Source organism: Bombus pascuorum, chromosome 13 (genome assembly GCF_905332965.1).
Source record: "Bombus pascuorum chromosome 13, iyBomPasc1.1, whole genome shotgun sequence".
NCBI classification, from domain to species: Eukaryota; Metazoa; Arthropoda; class Insecta; order Hymenoptera; family Apidae; genus Bombus; species Bombus pascuorum.
The window spans coordinates 11,897,310-11,925,249 of record NC_083500.1 but is presented as its reverse complement, the minus strand read 5'-3'; the positions used below and the strand labels follow the sequence as shown (position 1 = coordinate 11,925,249).

General features: G+C 39.4%; 3 protein-coding genes across 10 annotated transcripts; 1 reads left to right on the top strand and 2 right to left on the bottom strand.

The window, feature by feature from the left end:
- Positions 1–402: 402 nt before the first annotated feature.
- On the bottom strand, positions 403–9,334 carry LOC132913175 (protein enabled). Of its 2 annotated transcripts, none has more exons than XM_060971233.1 (8): positions 9,112–9,334; positions 6,857–7,178; positions 6,574–6,695; positions 6,415–6,476; positions 4,983–6,316; positions 4,699–4,887; positions 4,322–4,574; positions 403–4,225 (listed from the first exon to the last, which is right to left on the bottom strand). In XM_060971233.1, exons 1-8 carry the CDS (start codon positions 9,114–9,116, stop codon positions 4,197–4,199), a joined length of 2,316 nt encoding a protein of 771 aa, XP_060827216.1. In that variant the 5' UTR covers positions 9,117–9,334; the 3' UTR covers positions 403–4,196. The 2 variants fall into 2 exon arrangements, with proteins under 2 accessions (XP_060827216.1, XP_060827217.1); XM_060971234.1 differs by lacking the exon at positions 9,112–9,334 and adding an exon at positions 7,291–7,645.
- An 851-nt stretch (positions 9,335–10,185) lies between these two features.
- Positions 10,186–22,937, top strand: LOC132913165 (histone-lysine N-methyltransferase ash1). 6 transcript variants are annotated; one of them, XM_060971197.1, is made up of 15 exons: positions 10,186–10,370; positions 11,363–11,761; positions 11,879–12,087; positions 12,184–12,294; positions 12,374–15,643; positions 15,728–15,966; positions 16,042–16,374; positions 16,452–16,732; positions 16,816–17,312; positions 17,393–17,814; positions 17,892–18,218; positions 18,311–18,483; positions 18,569–18,735; positions 18,809–19,021; positions 19,143–22,937. In XM_060971197.1, the coding sequence occupies exons 2-15, from the start codon at positions 11,590–11,592 to the stop codon at positions 19,284–19,286; spliced, it is 6,558 nt and encodes a 2,185-aa protein (XP_060827180.1). In that variant the 5' UTR covers positions 10,186–10,370; positions 11,363–11,589; the 3' UTR covers positions 19,287–22,937. The 6 variants fall into 6 exon arrangements, with proteins under 6 accessions (XP_060827180.1, XP_060827178.1, XP_060827175.1 ...); XM_060971195.1 differs by having other exon boundaries at positions 10,186–10,354; positions 12,374–15,966; XM_060971192.1 differs by having other exon boundaries at positions 12,374–15,966.
- LOC132913168 (heterogeneous nuclear ribonucleoprotein U-like protein 1) lies at positions 21,908–27,924 on the bottom strand. Of its 2 annotated transcripts, none has more exons than XM_060971214.1 (11): positions 27,666–27,924; positions 26,467–27,145; positions 26,007–26,346; positions 25,362–25,557; positions 24,549–25,285; positions 24,340–24,468; positions 24,067–24,235; positions 23,733–23,984; positions 23,387–23,639; positions 22,987–23,304; positions 21,908–22,724 (listed from the first exon to the last, which is right to left on the bottom strand). In XM_060971214.1, exons 1-10 carry the CDS (start codon positions 27,793–27,795, stop codon positions 23,019–23,021), a joined length of 3,171 nt encoding a protein of 1,056 aa, XP_060827197.1. In that variant the 5' UTR covers positions 27,796–27,924; the 3' UTR covers positions 21,908–22,724; positions 22,987–23,018. The 2 variants fall into 2 exon arrangements, with proteins under 2 accessions (XP_060827197.1, XP_060827198.1); XM_060971215.1 differs by having other exon boundaries at positions 23,739–23,984.
- Between the last annotated feature and the right edge of the window lie 16 nt (positions 27,925–27,940).

Below are 27,940 nucleotides of genomic sequence, written 5' to 3'. Positions count from 1 at the left end.
AGACCTTCCTACGCCCCTTTACCTCTCTCTCTCTCTCTTTCTATCTCCCCTCTCCCTTTACATCATATTCTTGGACAAGTGACGCATCGTTGCTATAGTAAGTAGCGAACGATCGAAAATCACCGACGAGGAGTGGAATCGATGTATGCGATTATCGGTGACCTGCATGGAGCGGAGTTCATCCAGTGCAAAATCGTGCGCGAGTTTCTCGAGAGTATGGTTTAAGTGGTTGCTTAGCGATAGATAAGGATTGTACGGGTCGTAGAGATCAGGAATCGTACTCGCGAGACGATGAAACAGATCTATAAATAACTCGATGGAATCATTGGATCGAGCGGACTGGAGTAAAAACATTTCTTTTCGCATTAAAGTTCGGATTAAAGGGAAGCTGCGCTATTCTCGTAGATTGAGCGTATACTTTTTATTGTTTCGTCATTCATTTACATACAAATATTTTCAAGATACGTCTTAAGAAACAGTGCGTGTTCGGCATCGGTTCTTCAAACTTCGTACGTTAGTACTGCTAATTGTATTTCGTATAAATTTTCCTCGCGATCGCTTTAAACGCTAATAGAATACGCTAACGTGGCCTCGTCGAGCTTTTCTTTTCGATGAGTCTAGGATGCGTTCCGTCGTTGTCGTTGCCAGTTGTAGAACCTAGATAGTTGGCTAAGGGACGATATCGACGTTTCTCGTGACCAGACGACACACCATTTTCGTTAGCCGCACGCACGAAGGGTGCGGCCCGCTTCTCGCAAAGTAATCGAACATGTAAACGCTGCCGTTTCGTTTCGCCACGAGGCTCCGTTTATTCGTTACAACGTTCATAATTACCATATGCTTTTTCCAATTATTTATTTTTTATTTGCATCGTCGATTTACATATATATTATAAACAACGACGGGAAACGGCGACGAGACCCGACGGTCGGCTAATAAGTCACGCGAACTTAAGGTATCACTGATACGCGCGCATGCGTACGCACTGGTGTACGCGATGAGACGTAACAATCGTTGTTTACGGACAGAAGGAATAATCGGCATAAAACTGCGAGCGCGTTATCGAACTTGATGACGAGGGAGGCAGGTTCGTTAGCGAGTAAAATAAAATTTCTTTCTGCTTTTTTCGAACTCTCGTTGCCGTTGCGTCGCACGTAATACATAAAATAGCGTTTCACTCGTTATTCTTTTATATCATACGTGTATTTTCTTGCTGCTGATACATTAATTATAATACACACCGTTTATAATGGCCCTGGACACGGTACAGTCTCGCCGACTCGGCTCGATTCGTCCCGATTCGTCCCGATTCGTCCCGATTCGTCTCGATCCGTCTCGATCCGACCCGATTCGTCGGTGTCGCAAAAACCAACGTCGATCCGTTATCGGCATCATGCTCTCTCTTTTGCGCTTCTTAAATAATTTCAATCGTAACAAACACTCTTTATGCTCGCGCGTTTAATCTTGTCATATTAAAATTATCCATGTATGATATATGTATATATAAATATACATATGTTAAATATAATTATAAATGCATCTAACACTAGTCGCTTTTCTCGTACCCCGTGCGATTTAGTTCATTCCCTTGAATCCATCGAACGTTCACCGTTGCCGCGCCCAAAATTTTCCCTTCTCTCTTCCTCTCTCTCTCTCTTTCTCTCTCTCTCTCTCCTTTACACGCTACATCGCCATTTGACATTCGCGTGCGCATTCATGGACACACACACGTTCGATACGTACGCGCGCACACACAATGTCACTCATACACGCACGCATCCTCATACCTGCTCCACCTGTTGTTTAATCGTTTAAAATTTAGTCTTGCATCTTCGAACGGAAGGCTTCGTAGAATCGTTATTTTTTCCTTTTTTTCTTTTTTCTTCCTCAAGACAACGCAACGTTGATTGCAAGATCGTCATTAAGTTTACCGTGGAAAGCTTAAAAAGTAGAGTAGAAACGTAAATCATTGAAAAAATATAAACCCCGATAAGCGTAAAAACGTTGAAAAATTGTACATTTCCGTTAGTGGAATGCGATAGACAGAGCGGAATACGTTATTTCAATGTAAAATGCATCAAATGGCAAGGAACGTTGCCGGAATATGTACTTATGTACTTATCGTTACAATAGGAGTATCGGTTTATTCAGTTCAGTCGGCTGTTGCTTAGCGCCGTATCGGTATTATTATAAAATTGATCGTTTCGTTTTTTTTTTTTTTCAATTTCACGAACGTTAAAAAACATCTTGAAAGAATGTTTCACGGTAAATGCAAATGGAATATGTATTGAGATCGACGTACCAGTCTGGAATTACAGTTCCGTGAAAAAGTACGTAATACAAAAGAGAAAGGTCGATCGAATAAAATCAGAAGTGAATCACACTCACGGAGAATATTTGTGCGAGAACGTGCGAAACGATGGACAATTATTAATTATCGGTTATATATCTGCGAAAGACACGCGTCGTATCGAGACATTGGCTTATCCCCACGGAATAGTGACAGTGTATCGGTGATTAATACCTTTAATCTTTACTTTCCTTAGACGACTAGAAATTGAGATTTAAAATTTAGTTCGATAATACTTAACGTTATCGTTGCGCTCTTAATTAGTGCGTTAATTTAGTAAATCATTCATCACAAATCTGCCTTATGAAACAAAGAAAAAGAAAAAAAGAAGGAAAGAAAGATGTCGGTTAAATGTTAAATGCGATGAATCGTCAAAGTTTATCACGCGTCATTCGAATTTAGATACGCACGTATCGTAAGTATGTCGTCATATCGTATCATATCGCGTCGTACATCGAATGACCGGTGATATCGTAACACGTTCGAAAATACGTACATAGATATTGCGAGGAATGGATACACGATTATCTTTTCTTCTTTTTCTTCTCGCTTCTTTCTCGCGCCTCATTCTTCCTCTCATTTTCACTCTCTTTCTCGCTCGCTCGCTCGCGCTCCCCGAACTTTGTTCTGGTTGTATGCAATAAATGCCAATAAGCTGGTGCGAATCAGCGTATACACGGCTATATTATAGATACATAGAATATATATGAACTGCAACGTTAATTTTCTCATTTTCCGTGAGAATCGTACGAGAGACGATAAAAAAATATAAGAACGGAGAGTAGTATACAATATCGATAGCAAACACGATCGCCCTGTCACGACCAAGATCGGTCATTTGTCGAATTTTGAATTTGTCGTAGCGATCGATGATGCGTAAATATAAAATCGATGTAATCGTTTAACGATCGGATCGTGTGGGTGTATTTAGAGAAATCTCGAATCAACCGAGAACTCGTTTATTTGAAAATTGTGTGGCAATCGATCGATGACCGCTTTCATTCTGTTCTACCTGTTTTTTACGGTACCGAAACATTTTCACTTGGAATGTATCGAGCTGTGCGTTATTAATGAAATCTGTACATGGAAGTAGTGGTGGTATGTACGAAAAAATCCAAGTAACGTTCAATTTAAGTTGCGTGCATTTTGATATGAAAATTGGGAGCAAATGTTCAAGAAAAAAAAAAAGAAAAAAAAAAGAAAAGAAAACAAAAAAGAGAAAAAGAAAGTTGCATCACTATTACGAAACAATTTAATGCGCGTGTAAGTTCTTTCAGCCCCAATTTAAATGCATCTTAGACTAGAGAAATCTCTTTTATAAATTCTTACGTATCTTTCGCTGAGTTGAATTCCGTGATATTTACATAGAAACGCAAGCGTTTACCATTGTGCGTGGGATCAGCTTTTATGTTACGTCACGATAGGTTGCTCGATTTAACTACGAATAATACTTGTCGGAACAAGGAGAACAGCAATCGTCATTAATGAAAGAGAAATAGTACGATACCACCGAAGACTAATACGGATGCAAATGTAGGCGATCCGTGATGTGTGCTGTGCATCGAATTGGTAGAATCAGAATCGATTTTATCCAAAGTTCACGTTGCTTACTATTCGTCCGGTAAGCAACGAAAGGGTACGGTTCACTTAGAACACTAGATTAGATATAACGTACTTACACACAAACATGTCTGATATACATGGGGTATAACTGCATTCCATTTTCGCGAATACGTAGTAAAAAAAAGTCGTGTACGGTTGTCGATGATCGTTTCGATTGATCTACACAGCAGTAGAATTCTTCATTTCTTCTTCGCTTTAGTTCAAACTGGTCCGCGTCTCATCTTTATCTTCTACTTAGTTCTGCTCTGACAGCTGAAAATATAAAAAGGAAAAAAAAAAAAAAAGAAGACAATGGAATGCATAAGCGATTTTCAAACACATTAACACATTTGATCGAACTATCGTTACCATCTACAATCTCTTGTTTCATCTTTTGGAATTCTTTGCGCACTTCCTTGATGATCTCCGCTTTAAACGCCTCCATTTCTTGAACAGTAAGCACAGCCCCGTCGTTAACGCCGTTTACTTTCAGGAGCGTATCCTCGGAAGCAGAACCAAACCTCTTGCGGACAGATTTCGGTGATTCGGCACCGTTCGAGAATTTATTATTCGACAAACTGTTCTTATCCCATGATTTCTTATCAGGTGAACTTTCAGGTTCCTGCAAAAAAAGAAAAAAGAAAAAAAAGAAGAAAAGAAAAAGAAAAAAAAGACGCGTTGCAAGTCGAAGATCGATAGCAATAAATTTGAACGCAGAAAGAACATTACGATCGAGAAAAACCTACTTGCGGTTGTTCGGGTTGTTTCTTCTCAACGGCAGCTCGTCTACGAGCTAGAGTTTTAGCCATTTCGTCCATCATAGAAGCCATTCCACCACCTCCGCCCCTTCCTAGGGTGCCGTAATTCCCGCTGTTCCCGGCACTTCCGCTGCTGCTAGTACTAGAACCGCTATTCTCCACCGGTTGTTGCGATGCCTGGAATAACGTGGAAACAGTCACGTGAGAAAGAGATAAAAATCGGTAGAGAGGAAGACGAAAGTTAAAATAAATTCAAGACGAATGATACGAACCTGCTGCTTCTTTTTAAGACGAGTCGCTTGAATCGCGGCAGCCAACGAATTGGTATCCGGCGATGGTTCGCTGGTAGCGACGGAACTTACAGATCCAGTGGAACCAGATGCAGAAAGGGGATTAAGATTGGTAGCGTTGACTTTTGGGGCAGGCGGTGGAGGAGGTGGAGGAGGAGCAGGTCCAGCCAGCGGCATCATAGGAGGAGGTTGAGGACCGGCACTGACAATGGGAGCGTAAATATTAGGATTAACCGGTGGCACGTGATGTCCACTGCCGGGGCCGGTACTGCCACTGCCTGCATTACTTCCGCAATTACCAGCGCTGCCACCGGCACCGGTGCCAGTGCTGCTGTACTGATTCACCGAGTTCGACGGTGTTCCATAAGGATTCGTAGCGGCCGAAACTGCCTGTAGTTGGTTGTTACCATACTGTGCTTGTGCCTGAGATACGACACCGTACTGAGACTGATTCGGCTGGCCAACGTTGACCGCGACACCCACCCCGTACTGGCCTGTCGTCGCGGTTCCGCTGCTCGCGTACTGACTAATCGAATTACTACTTCCATACTGATTCCCACCAGTACCACCCGTACCACTACTACTTCCACCGCCACCGTATTGGCTTGCTTGTCCTGGTTGTCCGCTAGGATACGCATTGCTAATTTGCCCGTTGTTATTGTAGAAGTTATTTTGATTTCCGGAGGGATACTGACATGGACTTTGCCCGACGACAGCGACGGTCGCGTACTGATTACTATTTGGCGCACCTCCGTACTGGTTTCCTTGGGTAGTACCGTAAATCGACTGCGCTTGAGATTGATTCGGTAGATTCGACTGAGACGACGGGGATTGCGCGTATTGGTTCATCATCATTGGGGGTGGTGGTACCGGTGCGTTAAAGTTTATCATTGTCGGTGGACAGGGCGGAGCTGCCGCCGCCATAGGAGGCTGAGGCGGTGGTATCGGAGGGGCACCTCCGCTCGACATTTGTCCTGCGGCAGTTCCCATACCGCCGGTAACTTGCATCGATTGCATAACAGTTTGCTGTTGAGGTTGAGGAGCTGGCGGTGCCGACGATGTTCTGTGATGACCGGATTGCGATTGCTGTTGCATTGGCTGCTGTTGCTGCTGTTGCGCTTGATGCTGCTGCTGTTGTTGCTGTTGGGGTGGTTGTGGCGGCGCTGGTGGCTGCGGTTGTTGTTGCACAGATTGTTGAGGTGTTTGCTGTTGTTGTTGTTGTTGTTGCTGCTGCTGCTGCTGTTGCGAAGTAGGTTGTTGTTGTTGTTGCGATGCGAGCGGGCAACTCGGGGAAATCGCGTTCGGACTATTTGTTGCTGTAAAAAGCACACGAATTGGAAATGTTTCTGCGATCTCGCGACTTCTATTTATCCGATAATTCGTCGTTCATTTATATCGTCGCGTTATATCGTACCTTGGCTTTGCTGAGACATTCTGCGTTCCTGAATGATCGCCACATCTTCCCTGGTCATAGTTCTGGCCAACAAATATACGATCAACTTTTTCCTCATTTTCTCAGCAATAATTTCTTTTTCGATATGTAGGTGGAGAAAAAGGCATAGAGAAAACGAACCTGTATCCCATGTCTTCGTCATATTGAGCATTAGTCGGTTGCTGTTGTTGAAAGACGGATTGCTGTTGAGTAGCTGAGGCGGGGGCAAGACTTCTCGATATGTTGCTTCCATTGCTCAACACCTACGTTAAATGTCAGACAATTACTAAACAATTTATGTCCTGATCCATGTTTATCGATAGATAAACTACAAGTAGAAGCGCTACGACTGTGTAGTTTAGCTTTACGTTAATTGGCGCTTCTTTTCCAACGTGTGTTCCTGTTTCTATCGGTTTAAACTCACATCGAGCGCTTGCAGCATCGCTCTGGCAAATGCGTCGGCGTCGTCCTTACTGGAGAAATTCAGACCGTATACTTGCTTGTTATCTCGCCATTGGTGAAACGTGACTGTCGCCTGATTGTACTTCAGTCCCTTGAGGATCGCGCAGTTGATGACGATCTCGTGATCCTGCAACTTTCTTCCCACCACGCGAAACGTATTGTTCACTTGGTGATGATACAACTGAACTTTGGAGAGTCCTGAAGAACTGCCACTCGGTACCCATTTTTTATTAACGTCGTCATATACCATTACCGACGCACGAGCGGACGATATGCTCACTTCGCTGAAACATAAGGAGAGGCAGGTTTTCTTCGTTATATATCTCTACCTTCGTGGCCTAAGGAGTGTAGCGGTTATTTGCATGAAATAATCGAAATACAGCAAGTAAATGCTACCACGATCGATATTCTTCCGGAAGGATTTGCTGCGGTCGACGAGAATACGAGTATCGCCTCATTATTTCCTCGTTCGTTGGAATCGCGAGGAATTTTTCCCAATTTTTTCACTCATATGATTATTAACCAAGGAATTACGAGATTTCGCGTACAACGTTACGTTCGGTGTCACTTTCACCGTGCGCGGACCACGTTAAAACACCACGAGCCGCTCACGAAATGAGAACAGAACGAAACGGAATACTAAAAGATACTGCCACTTCCTTCTTTGCTCAGCGTACGATCAGACAAGCCTGGATTCGAGATAAGAGCCGAAGTAGTATCCGCGATACGCGTAGTTTTCGAGTCTTCCCGTGTCCGTTGTTGTGTGACTCCCTTTCTTTTTTAATTTTTTTTTTTATTTTTATATTTTTATTTTTTTCTACAAAATAATTGGCAAAGTGTTGCGTGTGATTAAATCGATTCAACGTGTGGTTTAGAAACACCCGAGGAAACGAAACTTAGAAGAAACGATTTGTACGTAGTCGGCTCTGAAGAAAATCTCTGTCGTAGGACAGACAACGCTATTCTTTTGTGTTATTTGCGTACAAGTGATAGAACAGAGGTTCGCGTCACTAGCCTCTCGCCGATCATGTTACGGTATAACCCTTTTAAAACCATTCCCTTTTTTACATGCCCTTAACTCTCTCCTTCTCACTTTCTCCCTTCCTTCCTTCCTTCCTCCCTCTGTCGCTCCTTTAAAACAACAGATGCTTTCGATTTCTGAATCGAAATTGAAACGTAAATCAAAATTTAGCGTTGTATCGAGAAACATACGTTTAGATACGTATTAGGGCTTAGCCAAGTGAAAATCGCGTCAAACGTGAATCATAATGTGACTCACTGATCGGCATAAATATGTTATCGAATAAATTCATTCATATCTTTTCCTATAAAGTAGTAAAAACGTGTGCCGAGGTGAATGAATCAGTGTGAGCGGCGATTACAATATCTCAGGCTCAATGTCATTGATATTTACTTTATCAGCAGTCTGTATAAAATATATAGAACATTATTTTATAAAGATTATTTTATAAAGATTTATTAACGATCAGGAAGAACGTGAAAGATATCGAAAAATTTTAATCCGCAGAAAAAAAACTGTAATATATGCGCTTGCGTGTAGCAGATCTCTCGTCTAACATAAACAAATGTGTGCAGTGAAATTTTTCGTCCAACACTAATCCGTCTTGTGTGTGGTATACACGCGCGTATACATGAGTTGGGTTTAGATAAGGGTAACCCGAGGAAGCATGAATAGTATTCTGGCTGGACGTAAAAAGGACAGGTATGAACAAAAGTAGAAAGAAGTTTCGCTTGCGTTTACTATACACAAAGGCGTCGAGACGCAAGGTTTGGAAGCACGTCAGAATATCATCCGGCAAGCAAGACTAAAAGCGGATCAACGGATGCGTGAAAAGAATACTCGATTGGTAATGATGCAGCCGGTGAGGGTGAAAGAACTGACACGTTTCGAGATACTCGATAAAAAAATAATCGCGAAGCCCTACCCGAAATGACTCCGAGTACATATAGATCCTTTTCGAAAAATTTGAACGCCAAAGAGGCATTGCATCGCATCGATGGACAATGGACACATCAGTGACAAAGAGTAAGAAGAGATGACCGAGCTATTAGAGGTATCCGTTGGTAGCCCACGGGATAAACAACGACCAAAGACAAAAAGAAGTTGCGTTTGAACCCATATACCGAACTCGGCTCGATTTTGTATGACTCGACCCTCTCTCTCACTCGATGCTGTGTCGTATACGTGGAACTTACTTCATGTTTGTTTCACTGGGAAGCGTATGCTATGCCTTCATGCAAGCCGTATTCCTGCTTCTGCACAGTATATCACCGATTCCATGAAAACACGCGAGATTCGGGCAGGATTTGCGGTAGTTCGACATAAATAACGTACGGCACTAACACCACCCCGACACCCTACCTATGCACATCTAGCCAGCCATATTGCCGACTCCAGGCCCATACTCCTACCACCCTTCGTCTCGATGCACACGTTTACCTAGAGGGAATACTCGAATTGCAAGCGTTAGTGCGCTCTACCATTTTTACTTTCTCGTTCATCGTCTGTCTCCTTCTTTCCTTCTCGCTTTCTTTGTCCCGCTTATTTTGCTCGCCGCATTATTTTTTCTTTCACAGAAAAAATATAAAATTCTGACGATATACGTCGAATCGGTCCATTCTGTTCGTGTTTCGATTCGATCGACAAAGTGTAGCTGTTTATCATTGTAAGATATAGCTATTTACTTTAACAGTTCGGATGTTGACCAGCGATACGTAGTTGAGATATTGCCATATATTACGCAATTTCAAACTCGATTATCGATGTCAGATTATCGATCGAAACAAGATTGAAATTGTTTTAGCACCGATCATCGATTTATCGAAGTATTAATATTTGTCGATGAATTTAGATATAATCGTAACGCTACAACAAATGTGTATCGTATTATCATCGAATGGTTTGAATCGAGTAGAGCATTCTAGGATCGATATTCGTTAGGAGAAAGTTGTAACTAAAGATGTACGAAACAAAGAAGAAGCGTTTGTTAATAATTATGTACAAATAATAAATCTCTCATATGTATATCAAACTCTTATGGACATACATACGCAACGTACATGTGTATATACAGCTTTCATTCAGTGCATTACTAAAAAGGTGCATTACTAATAGCCTGTCATTTTAGAACGCGAGCGAGTACATCTTGAAAGACGTAATAATATCGTATCCGTTGTAGATGATTCGAAATGGCTCAAAGTTACAGTTTCGTATGAACCGCTAGGTGAAGCTAATGGTAGCATTGAACATCAGATGGCGCGGCAATTTGAGTTCTACTTGAATACACGGGAGTTTCCACGGGCCCTGTCGCCGACGCACCTGGCGCATCGACCGAGAAACAGAAACAGCTGTCTGTTCGAAGCAACTTGGAAATTATCGTCCGTTAATCGTCGATCCAGAACCTTGTGGATCTTCGTCGCGCTGTTTGTGGAATGCGAAGTAACGAAGTCTCAGGGTATTGTGCCTGTCATCAAACGCGTACTAGCTTGCCCCTTGCTTCACCACTCTTTACCGCTTTAGGCGGTCGCTGCGATGATAACGTGCCTGCCTTTTATTTTTCCGATTTCTACGATCCGGAACGTTTCTATCCCCCTTTTCCTCTCTCTCCCTCTCGCTCTCTCCCTGTCCCCACTTGCTCGTTCTCGCGCTCTCTCTCCTCCCTGCTCTACTCTGTCTCTCTAACGAATCCTCCGTCTCCCTGTCTCTCATTCTCCCTCTCTCCTATTCGGAGTTCTTCTCGCGATCTGTGTGTGCTTCGTCAACGATGTAAACAGACTGATATTTTTTGGAGAAAATCTTTACGTTTCTGATCCGATTTACCTTTCTGTGCGATTGTCGGTTAGTGTTGTTGCTCCAAACGCGATGGTGTCTGCGCGAATGTGACGCACCTATAGGCGAAATACGCGCGTATCAACAAGCAGCGTTTCTTCGATGACAGTGTCGTTGATCGGTTACGATTCCTAGGATAACAGTTGGACCTATCGGGAGAAAGGTATACGCACTTTTTCGGTCGTCTCGATTACTTCACCGATACTCGTTCCTTCTACGAGGTTATAGATAAGAATTCTCCCGCGCTACGGGACACGGCTCTGAAAGACGTAAAACATCGGGTCAGAATTGGAATTAAGTGACCTTAAAGTGTGAAGATCGCGATTTTAACGAATGGTTTGAATCTTTTTCAATTACGACGTCGATTTGTGTAAGAAGAAACTGAAAGAAGATTTCAAAAGAATCGTCTCTGCCTCCACTGTGTTATAATATCATTGACAATACTCCATAGCCTCTTTTTTTTTCTATTTCATTTTCTTCATCCTAGTACTCCTTATGTCTTTCCCTCCTTTCTTTCAGCATGCTTGTTATTTGTCTAATGATTTACCGTTCCTCCTACTTCAACTATACTCGTTAATTGATTCTGTTTGAAACAATAAGTCGCATTTGTTTTTACAGTGATACCAGTACGAGCAAAGCATAACCCTATGCAGTTAGCGAACGATGAAGGAGTTGTTGGTAGAAACTGGCAAATAAACATGGAAGCTCCATTCAAATATCTGATAGTTGTGCGTTAAGCATATTAGGGACATGCTTTACACGATCAGGAAGGAACTGAATGAAGGAACAAAATTATAAGGAATGATATTCTTTTTGAATCTATTGGATGTTAGATAAGCTGAAAAATGTCTGGTGATTCAGGATGGAATGCTGTAATTCACCATCCTTCAGAATTAGAATTACAGAATTGGAATTGGGAAGAAAATGATGGGGAGCAAGAAAGGGAGCTCCCTTCGACTGTTGATATGGATGCCATAAAGGGTGGCGGTAGCTGGGACCCGACTACTGAACCTAATGGTATTAATATGTTACATTAGCAGATTATGTAACTATTTTTTGATAGGCATTTACATCACCGTTTGAATGCATAGTTGAATGGAATTCTAAGAATTTCTTATTTTTTGTGGACAACAGGAACAGATTCAGTTGATTCCGAAGAAGACTCAGATTCCGACGACGAAAGTTCTGGCGGTACCGAAGGCAGTTGTTCTTATTCGGACTCGAATTCGGATTCGGACGACGAGAGTAGCGGTGACGAGGAGGAAGATACCGGATCCAATTCGGATTGCACGTCGGAACATAGCGAGCAAACGTTTTCCATTCAAAAAACGAATTTCGAACCGGTATGCACAGTAGAATTTTATAATTTCTCTTAATACTGCAAGTTTAAGTACAGCGATGAAACGGAAATTTCGACGAAATTTGTAATTACGTTACAGGGAGCGCTTAAATTAAAAATCAGTATGAAAGGTCCGAAAAAAGAGGATTTGGAAAAAGAAAAAAATAGGAGAAGCGTACAGAAGAAGGTTAAGTCAAATCGTGGAGGAAAGGTAATTTAATGTCGATTTCTAAAAATTTGAGTCGAGTCTTCCTTTAGTGCAGATATATTTTCATCTCGGTTCTGTTTAGTCATCCGAATGCAGTAGCGACGATTCTGACTCGTCCGAAAGTCATTTACCCTCGCAACATACGCAGCAACAACAACAGACTCAACAGTCTCAACAGCAACAACAGCCACAGCAGCATCCGCCGCTTCAGGAAATCAATCAAGAAGATCTAGCGGCTATTTTACCGGATCAAGAGCACGAGGACGCTCCGTTTGATGGATTTGAAGATTCAGAGAGCGGTCGGTTAGTATCGAAAGCTATCGAGCGAATGTCGCTCGGCGCGGATTCAGATACGAGCGAGAACGGTGATCAGAACCCTGTACCTGTGTATAGTTCCACTTTATTGCAACAGTTTGTTGAAAAAACGGCTCTGTTATCAGAACCGAGGAAAAGACGAAGCAAGTTAGGAAAAAAATTGAACGATTCGGAGTATCCTTGCGTTTCAAACGTATCTCCGGATTCAGGCATTCAGTCTGTAGATAACAGTCCGTTACATTTGGCAATTAGTCCTGTGAGTCCTCCAGCACCGACACAGTCCCCGGTGCAACCTGTTGTCACAAAGCCAGCGGTAAACGTAGATCGTGTTTTATATCCACCTAAACGAAAACCTGGTAGGCCGGCGAAAACGGTTTCCACGCAGCCCCGTGGCCCGGGTAGGCCTAGGTTGAAGCCAGAAATCGTAGAAAAAATAGAGAAGATAGAGAAAACAGAGAAAACTGCGAAAAACGAGAGGGTAGAAAAGAAAGAGCCTGCTCCGCAACCAATAAAAGTCACGAAGGAGGAACCTTCTAAAAGAGGAAAAACGAAGTCGGCGCCACAGAAAACAGTTGCGTCTCGGGCGGATAAAGACGGTGAGAATGATACAGTTAAGAAATCAAAGGACAAACCAGCTTGTCAAAAGAAACGGACGTATAACATTTCCAAACAGTGTACGCAAGCAAAGATAGGTGGAAAAAGGAACAACACCGGTTCCCCAGCGCGTGTCAAGTGCCTAAGTAGAGCTGTTACGAATAAGTACGGGAGAGAAGGAGTTCAATGCAACGGTGGAACGTATAAGAAAATGGGGAAAGATAAGCCTGGTCCAGGGAACAAGACAACTACGTTACGACGACAGAAACAATCGGTTTGCGAGCGAGTTTCGAGCGACAGAAAGGCGATCAACTCGAAGAAAAGAACTCTCAAGGAAAATAGAAGCAGTACAGTTCCGTTGGCTAAGCGACAGGCGTCGTTAAAGAAAAACGTAGCGCCGGTTACGCGACGCGTATTGAAAGAAAATAAAAGTACTAAGAAAGCAGGTGCTGGATTTGAAACGAATGGCGTCGGTGTCCAAACTTTAATATCTTTACCCGTCGGCGAGGTATTAAAGTCCGAAAAAGTTGAGAATGTAACAAACAAATGCGACAAGGCGACGCAGCCTATACACAATCATTGTCACAAACATCATCATCACAAGCATCGCAGACGATTGTTGTTACCGCCTAAGAATCCTATACGTATCCATCCGTGTCTCATAGAAGAATTAGAAAAGTTGATCGAAGAATTTTCCAGATCGTGCAGCTTAGGTAGGAATAATTCAAATTCTGGATATTCCGAATTACCGCAAATTTTTCGCGTAAAGAAATTAACGAAAAAGAGGAAAGGCGGCGATATTACCACGAACGATGATCAGAAATTAAAGAGGCGCCTCAAGAAGGAAAAGATACTGTCAGGGACGGATTCGAAGAACAGTATGAATGCAAATGCAAACTCGAATCCAAATGAGCAAAGGTTACCATTAAAGAAGAGACATTATCACGTGTCCAGTCCTCACAGTTCACAAAGTTCGAACGCAAGCGGCACTGACGTGGCTGTCAACGAAGCGAATTCTACCGAAAGTCACATCGAAGAAGCAATCGAAGCTACGATAACGAGATACGGAGGAAGCTCTGCGTTCTCCTTCCAAGAAGATTCCGTACCTGTTACTCCTAAGAAAAGACATAGGGATACTGAAGTTGGAAGTCCTGATAAATCGAGTGCAGCGTGTTCCGATTTGTTGGAAGAGAAACCCTTGAGTCAGATAGAAGTACAACCGCGACGTAAAAAAAAGATAGTCAAAGATCTTCGTGTGACAGTTACGAAATTACCTGTTGAGAGTCATGCCGCTTTGGAAAAAGCTGAAAAAATAGACAAGTCTGAGAAAGCTGATAGCAAAGCCGAGAAATCTGAGAAATCGTCGAGCGATTCTAGAAGTTTGAAGAGTCGCGCGGAAAAAGGCGGTAAAAGCGAAAAGGTAGTTTTAGAGAAATTAATAAAAAGCGATAAAAATCAGGCGGATAAGTTCGAGAAAAGAGATATTTCGCCAGACCATGTTCGCTTGGAAAAAAATATAAAGATCGATGCGGCGGATTTTAATGCGACGGAGAGCTTTGACGAGAATGAAACTGCGAATGAAATTAAACCGTCGCAAAATAGTCTCAATCCGAATGTTCCAAATCCCATGAATTCCACCGCTGTATTGGTTTTGGCCAAGAAGAAAATGAGACGTCGTAAAGCTATAAATCGTACAGGTTTTCCGACGTTAAAGAAAAAGAAGAAAAGATCATTGAATGCAAATGAGTCGGATCCGTCGAGAATCGCGGTTTTAACTAACGAAGATGCTACTCCGGAGGCCGGAGCCGATGGTGAGAATTCAACGAAAGAAGGAATCGAAGATTCGGTAGTGGACAGCAAGACAAGCGTGTTAAACAACACCGAGATACAAGACGTATTTATCGAAGAGCTTTCTACTAAGCACGGTAACAACAGCCTCGTGCAAAGTCGAGTTCAATCGAAAGCTAATCCGAATGGGAATCAGGAAGAGACGAATTCACCAAAGTCAGAGACGAATGGTCAAGTTCGTCCTGATGAACTTTCTGAACCTCGATCTGGTCAATTGAGAGTTCGCAAGGATCTTGTAGAGACAGATAGCGACAACGCGTTGAACAAGCTATGTCCTGTTAAGTTTGAAAAGATCCAAGACGCGAGATCGTACGACGAAAATGCGCCCTTAGAGGAGTCCCTCGAACGATTCACCGCGAATCAACGCGTTGCTGAATTAAACGAAGATAATATGAAGAAGCTCGAACGCGCGAGCTCTCAGACGAACATCAAAACGGAGCATACGAGCTCTTTCAACGGTAATCAAAAAAAGCGACGAGGTTCTTCGAGTCCGTGCAATTTGACTCCTAGAAATCTGAAAAGATTACGTAGTTCTGGTTATGATACGGAGAACGACATCCTCCCTAATAGCGACATTCTTAACGACGATCACGAGGTGGGAAAGCACTCGAGCTCGACGCATACAAGAAAGAAACAATCCCGGTGGAAGAAACGTTACTTACAGGGAGGCATTTTGCAGGAGTACGGCAAAGACTTTGAAGGGAAAACGCGTGGTAGCATCGAGAATAATAGCGGAAGAAATAAGGTCGTATGCGAAACCAACGAGTCTGCATCTGCCGCTTTGTTATCCGCGACCTATCATTGTGGCAAGCTTTTACGACAAAGGAAAATGCCGTTTCAATTGCCATATGATTTGTGGTGGTTACATACGCAATCTAGGCTACCTGGTAGAGAATCGGTTCCATCATGGAATTACAAGTAAGCATACAGCGCGCGTTATTGAATTATGTTTATCGTTTTATAAAATTATTCAACTATTCTGACATTTTATAGGAAAATTCGTACTAACGTCTACTACGACGTCAAACCTACTACGCTCTACGAAGCGCAAGCTTGCGAGTGCAAACCGGAAAGCGGCTGCGGAGATGACTGTATCAATCGCATGGTCTTTAGCGAGTGTTCTCCGCAGCTTTGTCCCTGTGGCGAAAAATGTGAAAATCAAAAGATACAGAAACACGAATGGGCACCGGGTTTGCAAAAATTCATGACGGAGGATAAAGGTTGGGGCGTGAGGACTCAGCAGTCTATCAAGTCTGGGGTCTTTATCCTCGAATATGTCGGGGAAGTGGTGTCCGAAAGAGAATTCAAATCAAGAATGGCGACCAGGTACATTAAGGCCATGTACAATGATTTTGCGTAAATATAGCATCCAAATTCATTTCCTTTCGCTTATCGTGTAACAGGTATGCCAACGATACGCATCACTATTGCCTGCATCTCGATGGAGGCTTGGTAATCGATGGTCATCGTATGGGGGGTGACGGAAGGTTCGTAAATCATTCTTGCGAACCTAACTGCGAGATGCAGAAGTGGAGCGTCCATGGTCTTCCGCGTATGGCGTTGTTCGCTTCTAGAGACATTAAGCCAGGGGAAGAGTTGACGTATGATTATAATTTTGCGCTTTTTAATCCATCCGAGGGACAAGAATGCAGATGCGGTAGTAGTGCTTGCAGAGGAGTGATTGGTAATGGCACAACGTTTTCTGTTATGATCCTTCTTCTTCTATATAATAAATTCATTTATTGCATTCTTATCCTGTTTTCATAGGTGGAAAGAGCCAAAGGGTTTCGAAAAGTATTACTTCCATTCCGTCGCAATTGGAGCCCACGGAGAGGCGGTCGGTCGGAAGACCGAGAAAAAACATGCGAAAATCTAACACAGTGCAGTCTGTTAACTCGAAAGGCATTTGTAAATCTCGAAAAGTGGGCGATTCCAATCTGATTCATGCGCCTGTGCTAAAACCTATGTCCCACCAGCAACGGTGCTTTGCTCAGCAACATCATTGCTTCCTCTTAAGAAATTTAGAAAAGGTCAGACGAGTTAAATTGTTGGTAAATCAAGTACAAATGCAAAATGGTAAGGTGAAATGCGGTAACGCGACAGCAGTAAAAGAAAAGAGTTCAGGCGATGCTAAGATTCAATCTGATGCATTTTTCTCGCAATTAACTGCTCTGACTAATACAAATACACGTACTGTGCGAACTCGACGGCTAGCTCAAGCTCAAGACGATCCAGAAGTGCATAAAACTGCAAAATTGGCCAAGGTAAGGCAAATTTACGATCTTTCTATTCGTAATTCACTAACTTGTTATAATTTGTTCATTTATAATTAATTGACCTTCAGGTATTAAAAGATTTATATAGTATCGTGGCGACCGCGAAAGATGAGAATGGGCAATTATTATGTACGCCATTTATCACATTACCTTCGAAGAGAAAGTTGCCTGACTATTATGAAAAAATATCAGATCCTATAGATTTGACAACAATCGATCAGTGTATTGGTACAGGTCACTATAAAACTGCAGAACATTTTGATCATGATATGATTAAACTTTTTGACAACAATGTAAGGTTTTTCGGGAGAACCTCGGAGATGGGTATTGCCGCAGCTAGACTTAGAAAATTATACTTAGGAAGCAAGCCCGATTTCGTGGATGCGATAACGGAAGCAACAGGTTGTCCTCCATCTCAAAGCTTTCTACCTCCTCGTGGTTCAACTGCGGGCGAAGAAGACGTTATCAGGTGTATTTGTGGCCTGCATAGGTACGCGTGAATTGCAATTTCTATCATAGATTTGATCGTCGTTGGAACTACTTGTAAACGTCACTTCATGGTCGTAGGGATGAAGGCTTAATGATTCAATGCGAACGCTGTCTTGTATGGCAACATTGCGATTGCGTTAAAGCCGATACGAGCATAGAATCTTATTTGTGCGAGAGGTGTCATCCACGTCCCGTGGATTTAGAAATTCCACTAGAGGGTGACGAGGAAGAAGAGGGCAAGAAACACTATGTTACTTTGATGCGTGGTGATTTACAACTTAGGCAGGGCGACACCGTTTACGTGTTGAGAGATACTCCTGAAAAGCATACGTACAAAACCATTCAAAAACCGGATTACGAGCAAATGGACATCTTTAGAATCGAGAGACTTTGGAAAAACGCGGAGTAAGTAACTTCGTATGCATCAATTTATCAGAGGTTTTCATGAAAATTGTATGCTTTGTGTTATTGATATTCCATTGTTCCTGATTCAACAGAGGCGAAAGATTTGTATTTGGCCATCACTATTTGAGGCCACACGAGACGTATCACGAACCAACTAGAAAGTTCTATGAGAATGAAGTTGTATGCGCGCCACTTTACGAAGCCGTTCCATGCGATTTGGTTGCTGAACGCTGTTGGGTTCTTGATCCTCACACGTATTGTAAAGGTAGTGATTCTCGTCAATTTTATTTAATCGTACGGTAGATGCTCTTGAAAATATCTCACTTATCCCTGCCTGTTTCTTAATAAAGGACGGCCAGTTGGTTCTACTCCGGAACATACTTATGTTTGCGAGTATCGCGTCGATCGTGCTGCACGATTATTTACAAAAGTTGCAAGAGCTAGGCACCAAGTTTGTACAAAACCGTATGCATTTGAAACGTTCCCACAACGTATTAAACACTATCGTACATATTTGGTAAGTATCGAATTACTACTAACGAAGAAAGTTGTGAGAATGGACGCTACAATTTTTTGTAAATTATGTACAGCCTCATAGTCTCGAAGGAATCCAAGTTGGAGGTAAAATGAATAAAGAGAAAAAGAAAGTTAGTAGTCAAGATGTCGATACTAATCACAAATCTGAATCGAGTGAAAATACAAAAACACACGTGAAGGATCAACAAAAATCTTCTACGAGTAAGGGTAGACGAAGATCGAATGAGATTTTACCCATTGTTACACCTGCTACGTTATGTGCCCAGGTAATCATCGGAATATTATCAATCGATATTGTATTCAATGGTGCCTTAACTTTTTGGTAATTCAATTCTCATATTTTAATATTAATATCATCTTAACGTGTGTTACATTAATTATCTTCAGAGAGAAGAGCAAAAGAGAAGATTGAACAACATTTTAATCGGTCTATTACAAAAAATGCCGAATAAAAAGGATCCTTTGGATTTGTCGTTTTTGTTAGAAAGAAACAGACGAAATCGTAAAAGGCCAGGTGGACTAAATCCGTGACATTGGATTATACATGATCGATAATAAGGCATTATCTATACATATATATGTGTATGACAGCCACACATAGGCAGATGCGCGCGCGCACATATAAGTAACGCATAGGTAACATATGCAACTGCTAATTTCTATCGCAGTCAAATCTGTAATCAAAGTGATTCACACCGATCGATCCTTTCATTTCGCTATACGTAATCGATGTCATCTGAATCGTTTTATAAGAAAAACGGTAAACAACGCGTTTCCTTCTTCTTACACTATGACCCGTCCATTCGTATAATTTAATCTTAATCACGAAGGCTACTCCTATCGAAGAACATTTTATCGATTGAGATCGTTTTATATGTTGTTTCTACATGTTTTGAACTATAGAAAATTGTCTATAGTCTTTTGGCATCGTTTTCGTATTTTAGACTATCTTCTTCGCTTACGCTGGAAGTTAGTAATACGTAGTACGTATCGAGATTAAAATGAGACATTTGACAAAATCGAGCAGGACGTTGAGAAAATAATCATGTTTGATACTCTTTCTTTCTTTTGGAATATTTCAAATTTAAAGTCTCTAAAATGTTCATTATCATAGGGGTGTAATGTGTTAATCAACTCAAGTCAAGAAGTCCCGTACATGGAACAACGTATCTCTTCTAATCGAATCTAACGAGAGTTACTGTTTCTAATATAATTCTAATATAATTAGGATTACGAAATTGTATAAAAGTAATTTGTAAATTTCTTTCATAGTGGATATGTTTAAGTGTACAAATTATACATTACTCGGGATTGAGGAAAATGACAACAGCACACGTAAAAAAACTGTGGAATAAGACAAAATCGAATACATGCGCGAGGCTTTATTGCACAAATGTATCATTATATTTTTCATAGTCCCAGTGTTATTTGAATTAAGTGTAATATATAGGTTTTTAAATTAATAGATAAAACTTTACTAACATATATATAAATAAATATATATATATAAATATTTAATTTATTAATTATCGCGATGGAATATAGCTAGTTGTTGCTATAACGACGAATATACGCAGGATTTCGTATTTATTGTTACATTATACAGTTAGTAAATTCATATTATTAAAGATATTTAATACATATGTATAAGTCTCATTTATATATCATATGTTTCTACGTTTTTGCACAGTATCCGAGGCATTTTTATTGAATGAAAATGATATTACAATGTCCCATTCTGTTTCTCGATGTAAGTTGGAAGTGTACCAACATAGTATAGTCACACCACAAAAATCACCATGTAATAGATCTTTTGTAGCATGACAAAAGGGGGGTGCCTATCTTTATACTAATTATAAGTAGAAATTAGTGAATTGAGAGTAGAATTTTAAATTTGAATTTATTCTTTTAAAAAATATTATGAATGATTTTTATGAGTGATGAATTTTTTAATGTTAATTTCCTTTATATAAAATGAATGTAAAACTTTTATCTCTTATGCAAAAACGATATTTATAGTACAATGAATGTCTCGAATAAAAGGGTATTATTTTTTCTTTTTTCTCTTTTTTTTTCGACAATAAATCATAAAACGTTGATATTACTTTCAAATTTAAGTTATTTTAACGAATTATAAAGATTTATCTATATGAGAGGCAGCAAAACAATTAGAAGAGCTTACGGTTAACCGGTAACCTTGCACGATAAAATATCTGCGCAATTACACGAAATACGTTACAAATGTCGTTAGACAAACGATATCGCGTATATGTAAATCACTTTAATTAATTTAAATCCATATTTGTAGATTAACAAAGTCAACATAATAGATTATGTTGACCACCATTATATTAAGCGTGCGTGAAGACTGATTTACTGTTACAGGATATTTCTAGCAGGTAATTGCGCTGATTAAATCTGGGTTGTAAATAATTTAAATTCTAAATAAATAGAAGATATTTTTTATTTTTACGAATAAGTTTGTACACTTTCGTCAACAAGTAAATTCTTCGATTAAGAATAAATTCTAGGAAATTATTCTTATTCGACCGTATAAGAAAAAAAAATTTTGTTCACTGACTTACGATTTAATGTTACTACATGTTATCGTTTGATCTTGATCGACTTCTAGCCGTATGGTAGTGTGCGACGACGGAGGTTCCTCGTACTTTCAACTTTCATTCTTGCAAACTTTATCATAATTGTTGAATGTTCGATGAGCACCTTAATTCGAAATCTCGCAAACTGTACAAAGTATTTTAGAAAAAGGAGGTACAAAGACAATCATCCTGTAACTACGAGAAAGCGGTTTTTCAGTACGATTGAAATAACGAGTATGAACTAAAACGAGTACGGTTGCTTTATTCTTCAGTTTGTTGCAACAAGAGAAAGTATAACAAAGCGAAGAAAAGATAGAATTGGGATGGGGGGAAGAGAGAAAAAAAAAAAAAACAAAGAAATAAGGGGAATCAATGAATAAAATGAAAGACATTGGTGATAATGACAAAACGAAGGAACAGGAGGAAGTACGTCGGGTAACAATCGCATATCCTTGATTATAGAGTAACGTCACAAAATATAACAATCGATTCTCAAGAACATAATCTGGTGAACATAATCTGGTGATCAGTTCAATAAAATGCGCGTACATATAAATCAAATTCAATAATAATTTATTCGTGACACGATATTTTCCTTTTTTGTACATTGTCGTTAGTATAGAAAGATAAGACAAAATCATATACAATATTACTCTCTTGTTTTGTCGAGGACAAATATCTTTTTTTTTTTTTTTATTACATGGTATTTTAACTATCAATATATAAACAGACTTCCAGTAAACGTTCGGTGTAATACGTTTGAAAATCTGTACATATTTACACGTATTTGTTTTGAGAGCGATTATTCATTGCAAGTATTTTAATCTTAATGCTAATTGTCTAATGTACCCATATATGACATCCTTCCTCTTGATCGATTTTTCGTTTAAAAGATGTTACAAGATGTTATTTATACGTTACCCCCTTTTTGATTTAAAATTATTTAAGAACTACGTATTTAATACAAATACGTTTTCTTCATTACGTGCCTTTTTCCCGATGATCAATCTCCAATCTCAATTATGTAATATTATAATTCATTTAATAATTGCCTTCTGCAACGTAAAATAATTCCATGTGGTGCATGTGTAACGGTGCCTTCACTCGACAAAATCTAAATTGTTGCTCGAGTTATAAAAACGCGGTAGATAACTTTGGAATTCGTACACCGCAAGATATACGAACAAAAATTGTGGATATATTGTCGTGGAAAAATTTGTCCATCTATCTATGTGTAATCAATACCGATGTTCGATGGTATAGATGACACTATAGTTCGAAGTTTTCATTTATTTCTCGCCAATTTGGAGAGTAAGTCCGTGTCCCATTGTGGAATCGTTAGATAAAGCAGTTGTGCTTCTCATTCAATCTGGAAAAAAAATAACACGCTGTCGTATGGGAAATATCATTTGTGCTAGCAATAACAAGATAACAGAATGAATGACAGAAATGATGAAAATAGATTATACAACAGAACTTGTATCAATCACACTCATTTTTTCGATGCAGCAGAATATAAATCAAAGTTATGAAATACGATTGTCCTCTACTTTCACTTCATTTCTAACTAGCTTTTTTACGAGTTGCACGTTTATTTAAGAAAATAAAACAACGATATTTGTGTATCTTACTATTCCACTCTTGTGACATATATCCCAGTAGATTATTGTTTGCTTGTTGTCTGTCCGCTACTTGTCGTAGTTTGTCCGCTCTGTTGCTGCTGGCCCCAATACTGATTATAATACTGCTGATTCCAACTATTCCAATTTCCGTTGCCATAACCTTGTTGATTGTAATTGCTTTGATTGTAGGATCCTTGTCCATAGCTTTTCCAGTTACCCCACGGTTGCGATCCCCAATTATTTTGTTGGCCCCAGCCTTCTTGAGATTGACCGCTTGGCCAGTTGCCTTGTTGACTCCACACGGACTGTTGTGAGACTTGGTAATTCCTTATCGAGAAAATCGATAATTATGAGAAAATTTAATAAAAAAATTTATAGGAAATACTGAAAGAATAGAAAATATAATTACCCTATTGGAGCTCTTGACCGGGAACCTTGGCGAGAACCTAAAGCTCGGCCTCTATCGTTTCCTCCTCTTCTATCGACAGTACCACCTCTTCTACTCATTCCTCGGTGTACAAGTGGGATAGGTACTCCCCTTCTTCTTCGTGGCATTGGTGGTCCATAACCACTGCCGTGTCGTATGTGACCACCTCCTCTTTGTGGTCTATCTCTCCATCCCACATTACCTCGCCAAAGGGGATTACGATTCCTGTCGGAATCTAAAAACATTTATTTTTTGTAAAACAGACTTGGTATTTTTATATTTCTTTAAAAATTTTTATTAATTCTGATATTTTTTTTGTAAATCTTACAATTGCTTCGTCTGTCACGATAATCTCGATTGTCCCTGTTATCTCGATTACTTCTTACGTCACCTCGATTTTCATGAATATTTTCTGACCTCGAATCTATGCGTGCTCGTTTACTTCTTTGTTGCCCACCATAGCCTGCATCTTTTCCCTCTTTATTATAGGTTTCTATTAGTTTTTCACCTTCTTCTCGATTAAGCTCGACCCAATCAACAACATTGAAAGATTCGCCAACAACGGGAGCTCTAAAATTCGCTGAAAGAATCAACGCGTATATACTAGGTATATATCTTATTATGAACGTAAGTGAAGTAAAAATCACAATGTCAAAATCAACCTTTCATCTCCAAAAGCATAGAATCAGAAATCTCTTTACTATCTATTGGTTTATGTTTGACAGTTCGTGACTTAAATTCGTCTTCTGATGGAACTACAACTACTGCCTTTCTTTGATATCCACAGAAATTCTTCATTTTACGTCGTTGTACCGAAGGATACACATTTGTCTGTATTCCATTTCATAAAATATAAGTCGCTTTAAATTGTATTTTACTATTTTGACATAACAAAAAAAAAAAAAGACAAAATCTTCGGAAACTTAAATACATACCTGATCTAATATATAATTACGTCTTCTACTAGAAGCCATTTCCGTTAGTCTGTCTAATGCGTCGGTACATTTATCGATAAGTATTCTCCATTGTTCATTATATCCTTCTTTATACGATAATCCGGGATCCTTAAGAGATATTAGTTATCAAACTATCTAATATTAAACACGTATATTCAATGATATATCGCAACGTTTACAATACGTACCTTCATTTTATTAATTAGACTACTGAGTCCTAAGATATTGTACATCTTTTGAGGATGTTCAGCCGCGTATTGTGTTGCCCAGGTAGATTTCCCGCAAGCAGGTAATCCACACATCATTATTACTTCACATTCGTCTTTCCTCTCTGGCCTTCGCGGGCCAGGAGTTTTATATTGAGACTCCACATTGCCGATTGAAACGTAATCTTGTAAAATTACTTCTGTCCATGGTGTTTCTTGGCCAAAATTGCAAGCGAAACTACAATTTTTACTCAAAATATGTGGAAACAATGGTTTGTCATTGAGTTCTTCTTTTGAGATACGAAATGCTACACCTTGATCTTTTCCATTGACTGTATAAGACATAATAACATTTTCGGATGTTGCATCCAAATAACAACCAATTATGTCGTCTTTTCCAAATTCAAGCCCATAATCTTCGTATTGATTATCCGCCAATTTTTTACCAGTGCTGCTATATCCAAAACTAAATTTTTCTTCACCAAGTTGCATTGAAGTATAAGGAGTGGACCAACCAATTCTGAGTACATGTGGATGCTCTTCGTTTCCTGAATTAATAGTACAGTGTTCCACTATTTTTGTTTCATAGTAAACCTTTCCACAGAGAAAACCGTAGGATGCTCTTGCTCCAGCCCACATATGTGAAAATCCGTCGTTGTGCATAGGTGTAGCAGTAAAATATCCATCCTTATCAATAACCAAATTTAAATCTGAGTCATCTGAAAATTGTTGATAATAATTAAACATTTGTTTTATATGATTCAATCAGTTACTTTCATTTAGTTTTCAACATACACCAGGATAGTATTAAAGCAGAATCGTCGATTTCTGGCTCATTCTCGATGAGAACAGGAGCTGGCGATTCGTGTCGATCTTCTATAGGGCTAGGAGATCTTTTCCGCTTCCTATCCATAACAATGTCGTTTGTATCTTGTTCTTTCATATCTACATCAGCATCTTCTTCGTGTCTAACTTCTGACATTTCTATATCCTTTCCATATAAACGAAAATAGGTCAATGATTAAAAATAATATTTCTTGCAGCTACAGTAAGACTTATGTATAATAAAATATAGAGGAAGTAATAACTTTTTGAAAACATTGGTGATTTCAAACGATTATCAACGAATATTTTCTATTCTTCTATTCCAAATTTAATTTTCAAACACATAAAATTTTCAAACATTAAAGTATAAACGTAAATTTATACGTCTCCGATATTTTAAGAAGCTCTTAACCGCAATCCTCTACATTTCGTAACGAGACACCGGATTATACCGGATAAAGTTTATAGCGGATAAAGCCAATAAGTGTTGCAAAAATGTGAAGGGGACATTTTATATGCTGCTAGAAAAATTCAAAGCAATCCTATAAAGCAAATTTAAAATAAAAGTATGAGTAATGTGTATATTATAATTAGAAATTAATGTATAAAATATACCTCTTCATCTTGCTTTCTCTCGATGCTACTGTCCATATCTTTATCACTAGTAGACAAGGCGTCTTTATCTTCTAGTAACTTCTCCTCTTTTAATTCATCATTTTCATTGATATCTATGTCTTGATCTTCTTCAAGTAACTCATTTATTTGTTGTTCTGGGTCAGGAATGTCAGTATTTTCAGTATCATTAACAGATTCTACAACATGATCATTATCTACAGATTCTATATTTTCATCCTTTATTTCATTAACTTCTTTTTTCATATCATCTATATCATCGCATGCATCATAAATTATAGTTGATTTCTCATTTTCTTGTACTTTTGAAACAATATTCTCATTTTCTTGTACTTTTGAAACAATATTCTCATTTTCTTTTACTTTTGAAACAATATTCTCATTTTCTTGTACTTTTGAAACGATATTCTCATTTTCTTGTACTTTTGAAACAATATTCTCACTTTCTTTTACATGTGTATTTTCTACTGCTTCTAGGTTTGATTTGATCACTGTTGGTTCCTGTTTTGGATCTGTTTCATTTTTATTATCTAATGATTCCACTGATGTTGGAACATCGGCATCGCTATACTCAACATTTTGTGATTTCGCTGGAGATGCTTGTGATATACTTGTGTTTTTTTCTTTCTCACTGCTTTCTGTAACATCTGCATCTTTTATATCATCTTCTTTCACAACTTCCATAGAATTAGCATCTTTATTTTCTACACTTGAAAATAAATCTTTTGTTTCTTCTTGTTCATCCTTTTTGGGTGACAAAGGCTTTTCTTCTTGCATAGATATTTCTTCTTGTATAGCACTTTCATCTGGCATAGTTTCATCTGGCATAGTTTCCTCTTGCATAGCAGATTCAGATACTGTTGGAGATGGTTCACGAGACATGTCATTCTGATCTGCTTTCTTTGGAGATGTCCTCCGCCTACTAGAGTATGGAGTTCTAGTAGTCCTCCTAGAGGATTTTTTTGTTGAATCTTCCTTTGGCGTCATCACAGGTGCTGTTTTTGACAATCTACTAGACTTTTTTGGTGTCTGTGGTATTTTTGTCGATTCCTCACTTTTTTCTTGAACCGCTTCATCTTGTGTGTCTTCTGCACTGATATTTGCTTTTCCTTGATTTACTTCTATAATTTAAAAGTGTTTACGTTGCATTAACTCGCAAAAAAATAGAATATTCAAAAATATAATACTCTTAAAAAAACGCAACATCTATACTGAAGTATTTATTTAAATAACGGGTACCGCGTATTTACACTCTAATTGTAGATATTAAAAGAAACAAGTAACGGCATAAAATTTTGCTAATTCCAAAACCTACGAGATGTAGTGGCGTCGCGAGCACAATTCACACGTAAACAGAAGAAAGGCGCGCATAGTTCGCGCCTACTCAACATTGGAAATGCCGATAACAAATTCTTTACGATTATTGATCATTTTTAATAACGATAAACAGGTTATCGTTTTCCATTCTAAGATAATTTAACGGGAAAAGTTAATAAAACATGCTAGACGACTTATTATTGGCTCGTTTGAATGTTTGTCAACATTGAAATACACGAATACATTGGTCATCGGACGAAGAATATCATACTTAAAGAAATTTGGAACAGTGTAGGATTAGAGAATAAAAATATAGTAACTTACGGCTTGCATTTTCCTCTTCTATCGCCTTACGAAGTCTCTCAACAAGCACTGACTTGACGCCTTTCGTATCGAGTCCACGCTTTGAGAGTTCTGTCCGTAATTCGACCACTTTTAACTTTTCCGGATCCATCGCGTGTTATGTTTCACGGTTCTTGTCAATGCACGCACTTTGATTCAGCAGAAAATCTTATGAAAAGTCCATACACGCGCCAGTGACCCGCGTTAAATATACAATATGGCGATACATCTGCAAACAACGCGTTACGTGTTGTAAA

Coding starts and splice junctions, on each gene's coding strand:
- LOC132913165 (XM_060971195.1), top strand. CDS start 11,590: ATGTCTGGTGATTCAGGATGGAATGCTGTAATTCACCATCCTTCAGAA. Junction 11,762..11,878: donor CCCGACTACTGAACCTAATG/GTATTAATATGT, acceptor TGTGGACAACAG/GAACAGATTCAGTTGATTCC. Junction 15,967..16,041: donor GTTCCATCATGGAATTACAA/GTAAGCATACAG, acceptor GACATTTTATAG/GAAAATTCGTACTAACGTCT.
- LOC132913175 (XM_060971234.1), bottom strand. CDS start 7,352: ATGAGGCGATACTCGTATTCTCGTCGACCGCAGCAAATCCTTCCGGAA. Junction 6,477..6,573: donor GACGAAGACATGGGATACAG/GTTCGTTTTCTC, acceptor TTTGTTGGCCAG/AACTATGACCAGGGAAGATG. Junction 4,226..4,321: donor GAAACAAGAGATTGTAGATG/GTAACGATAGTT, acceptor TTATATTTTCAG/CTGTCAGAGCAGAACTAAGT.
- LOC132913168 (XM_060971214.1), bottom strand. CDS start 27,795: ATGGATCCGGAAAAGTTAAAAGTGGTCGAATTACGGACAGAACTCTCA. Junction 26,347..26,466: donor AATACACATGTAAAAGAAAG/TGAGAATATTGT, acceptor AGTACAAGAAAA/TGAGAATATTGTTTCAAAAG. Junction 24,236..24,339: donor GTAATTATATATTAGATCAG/GTATGTATTTAA, acceptor AATGGAATACAG/ACAAATGTGTATCCTTCGGT.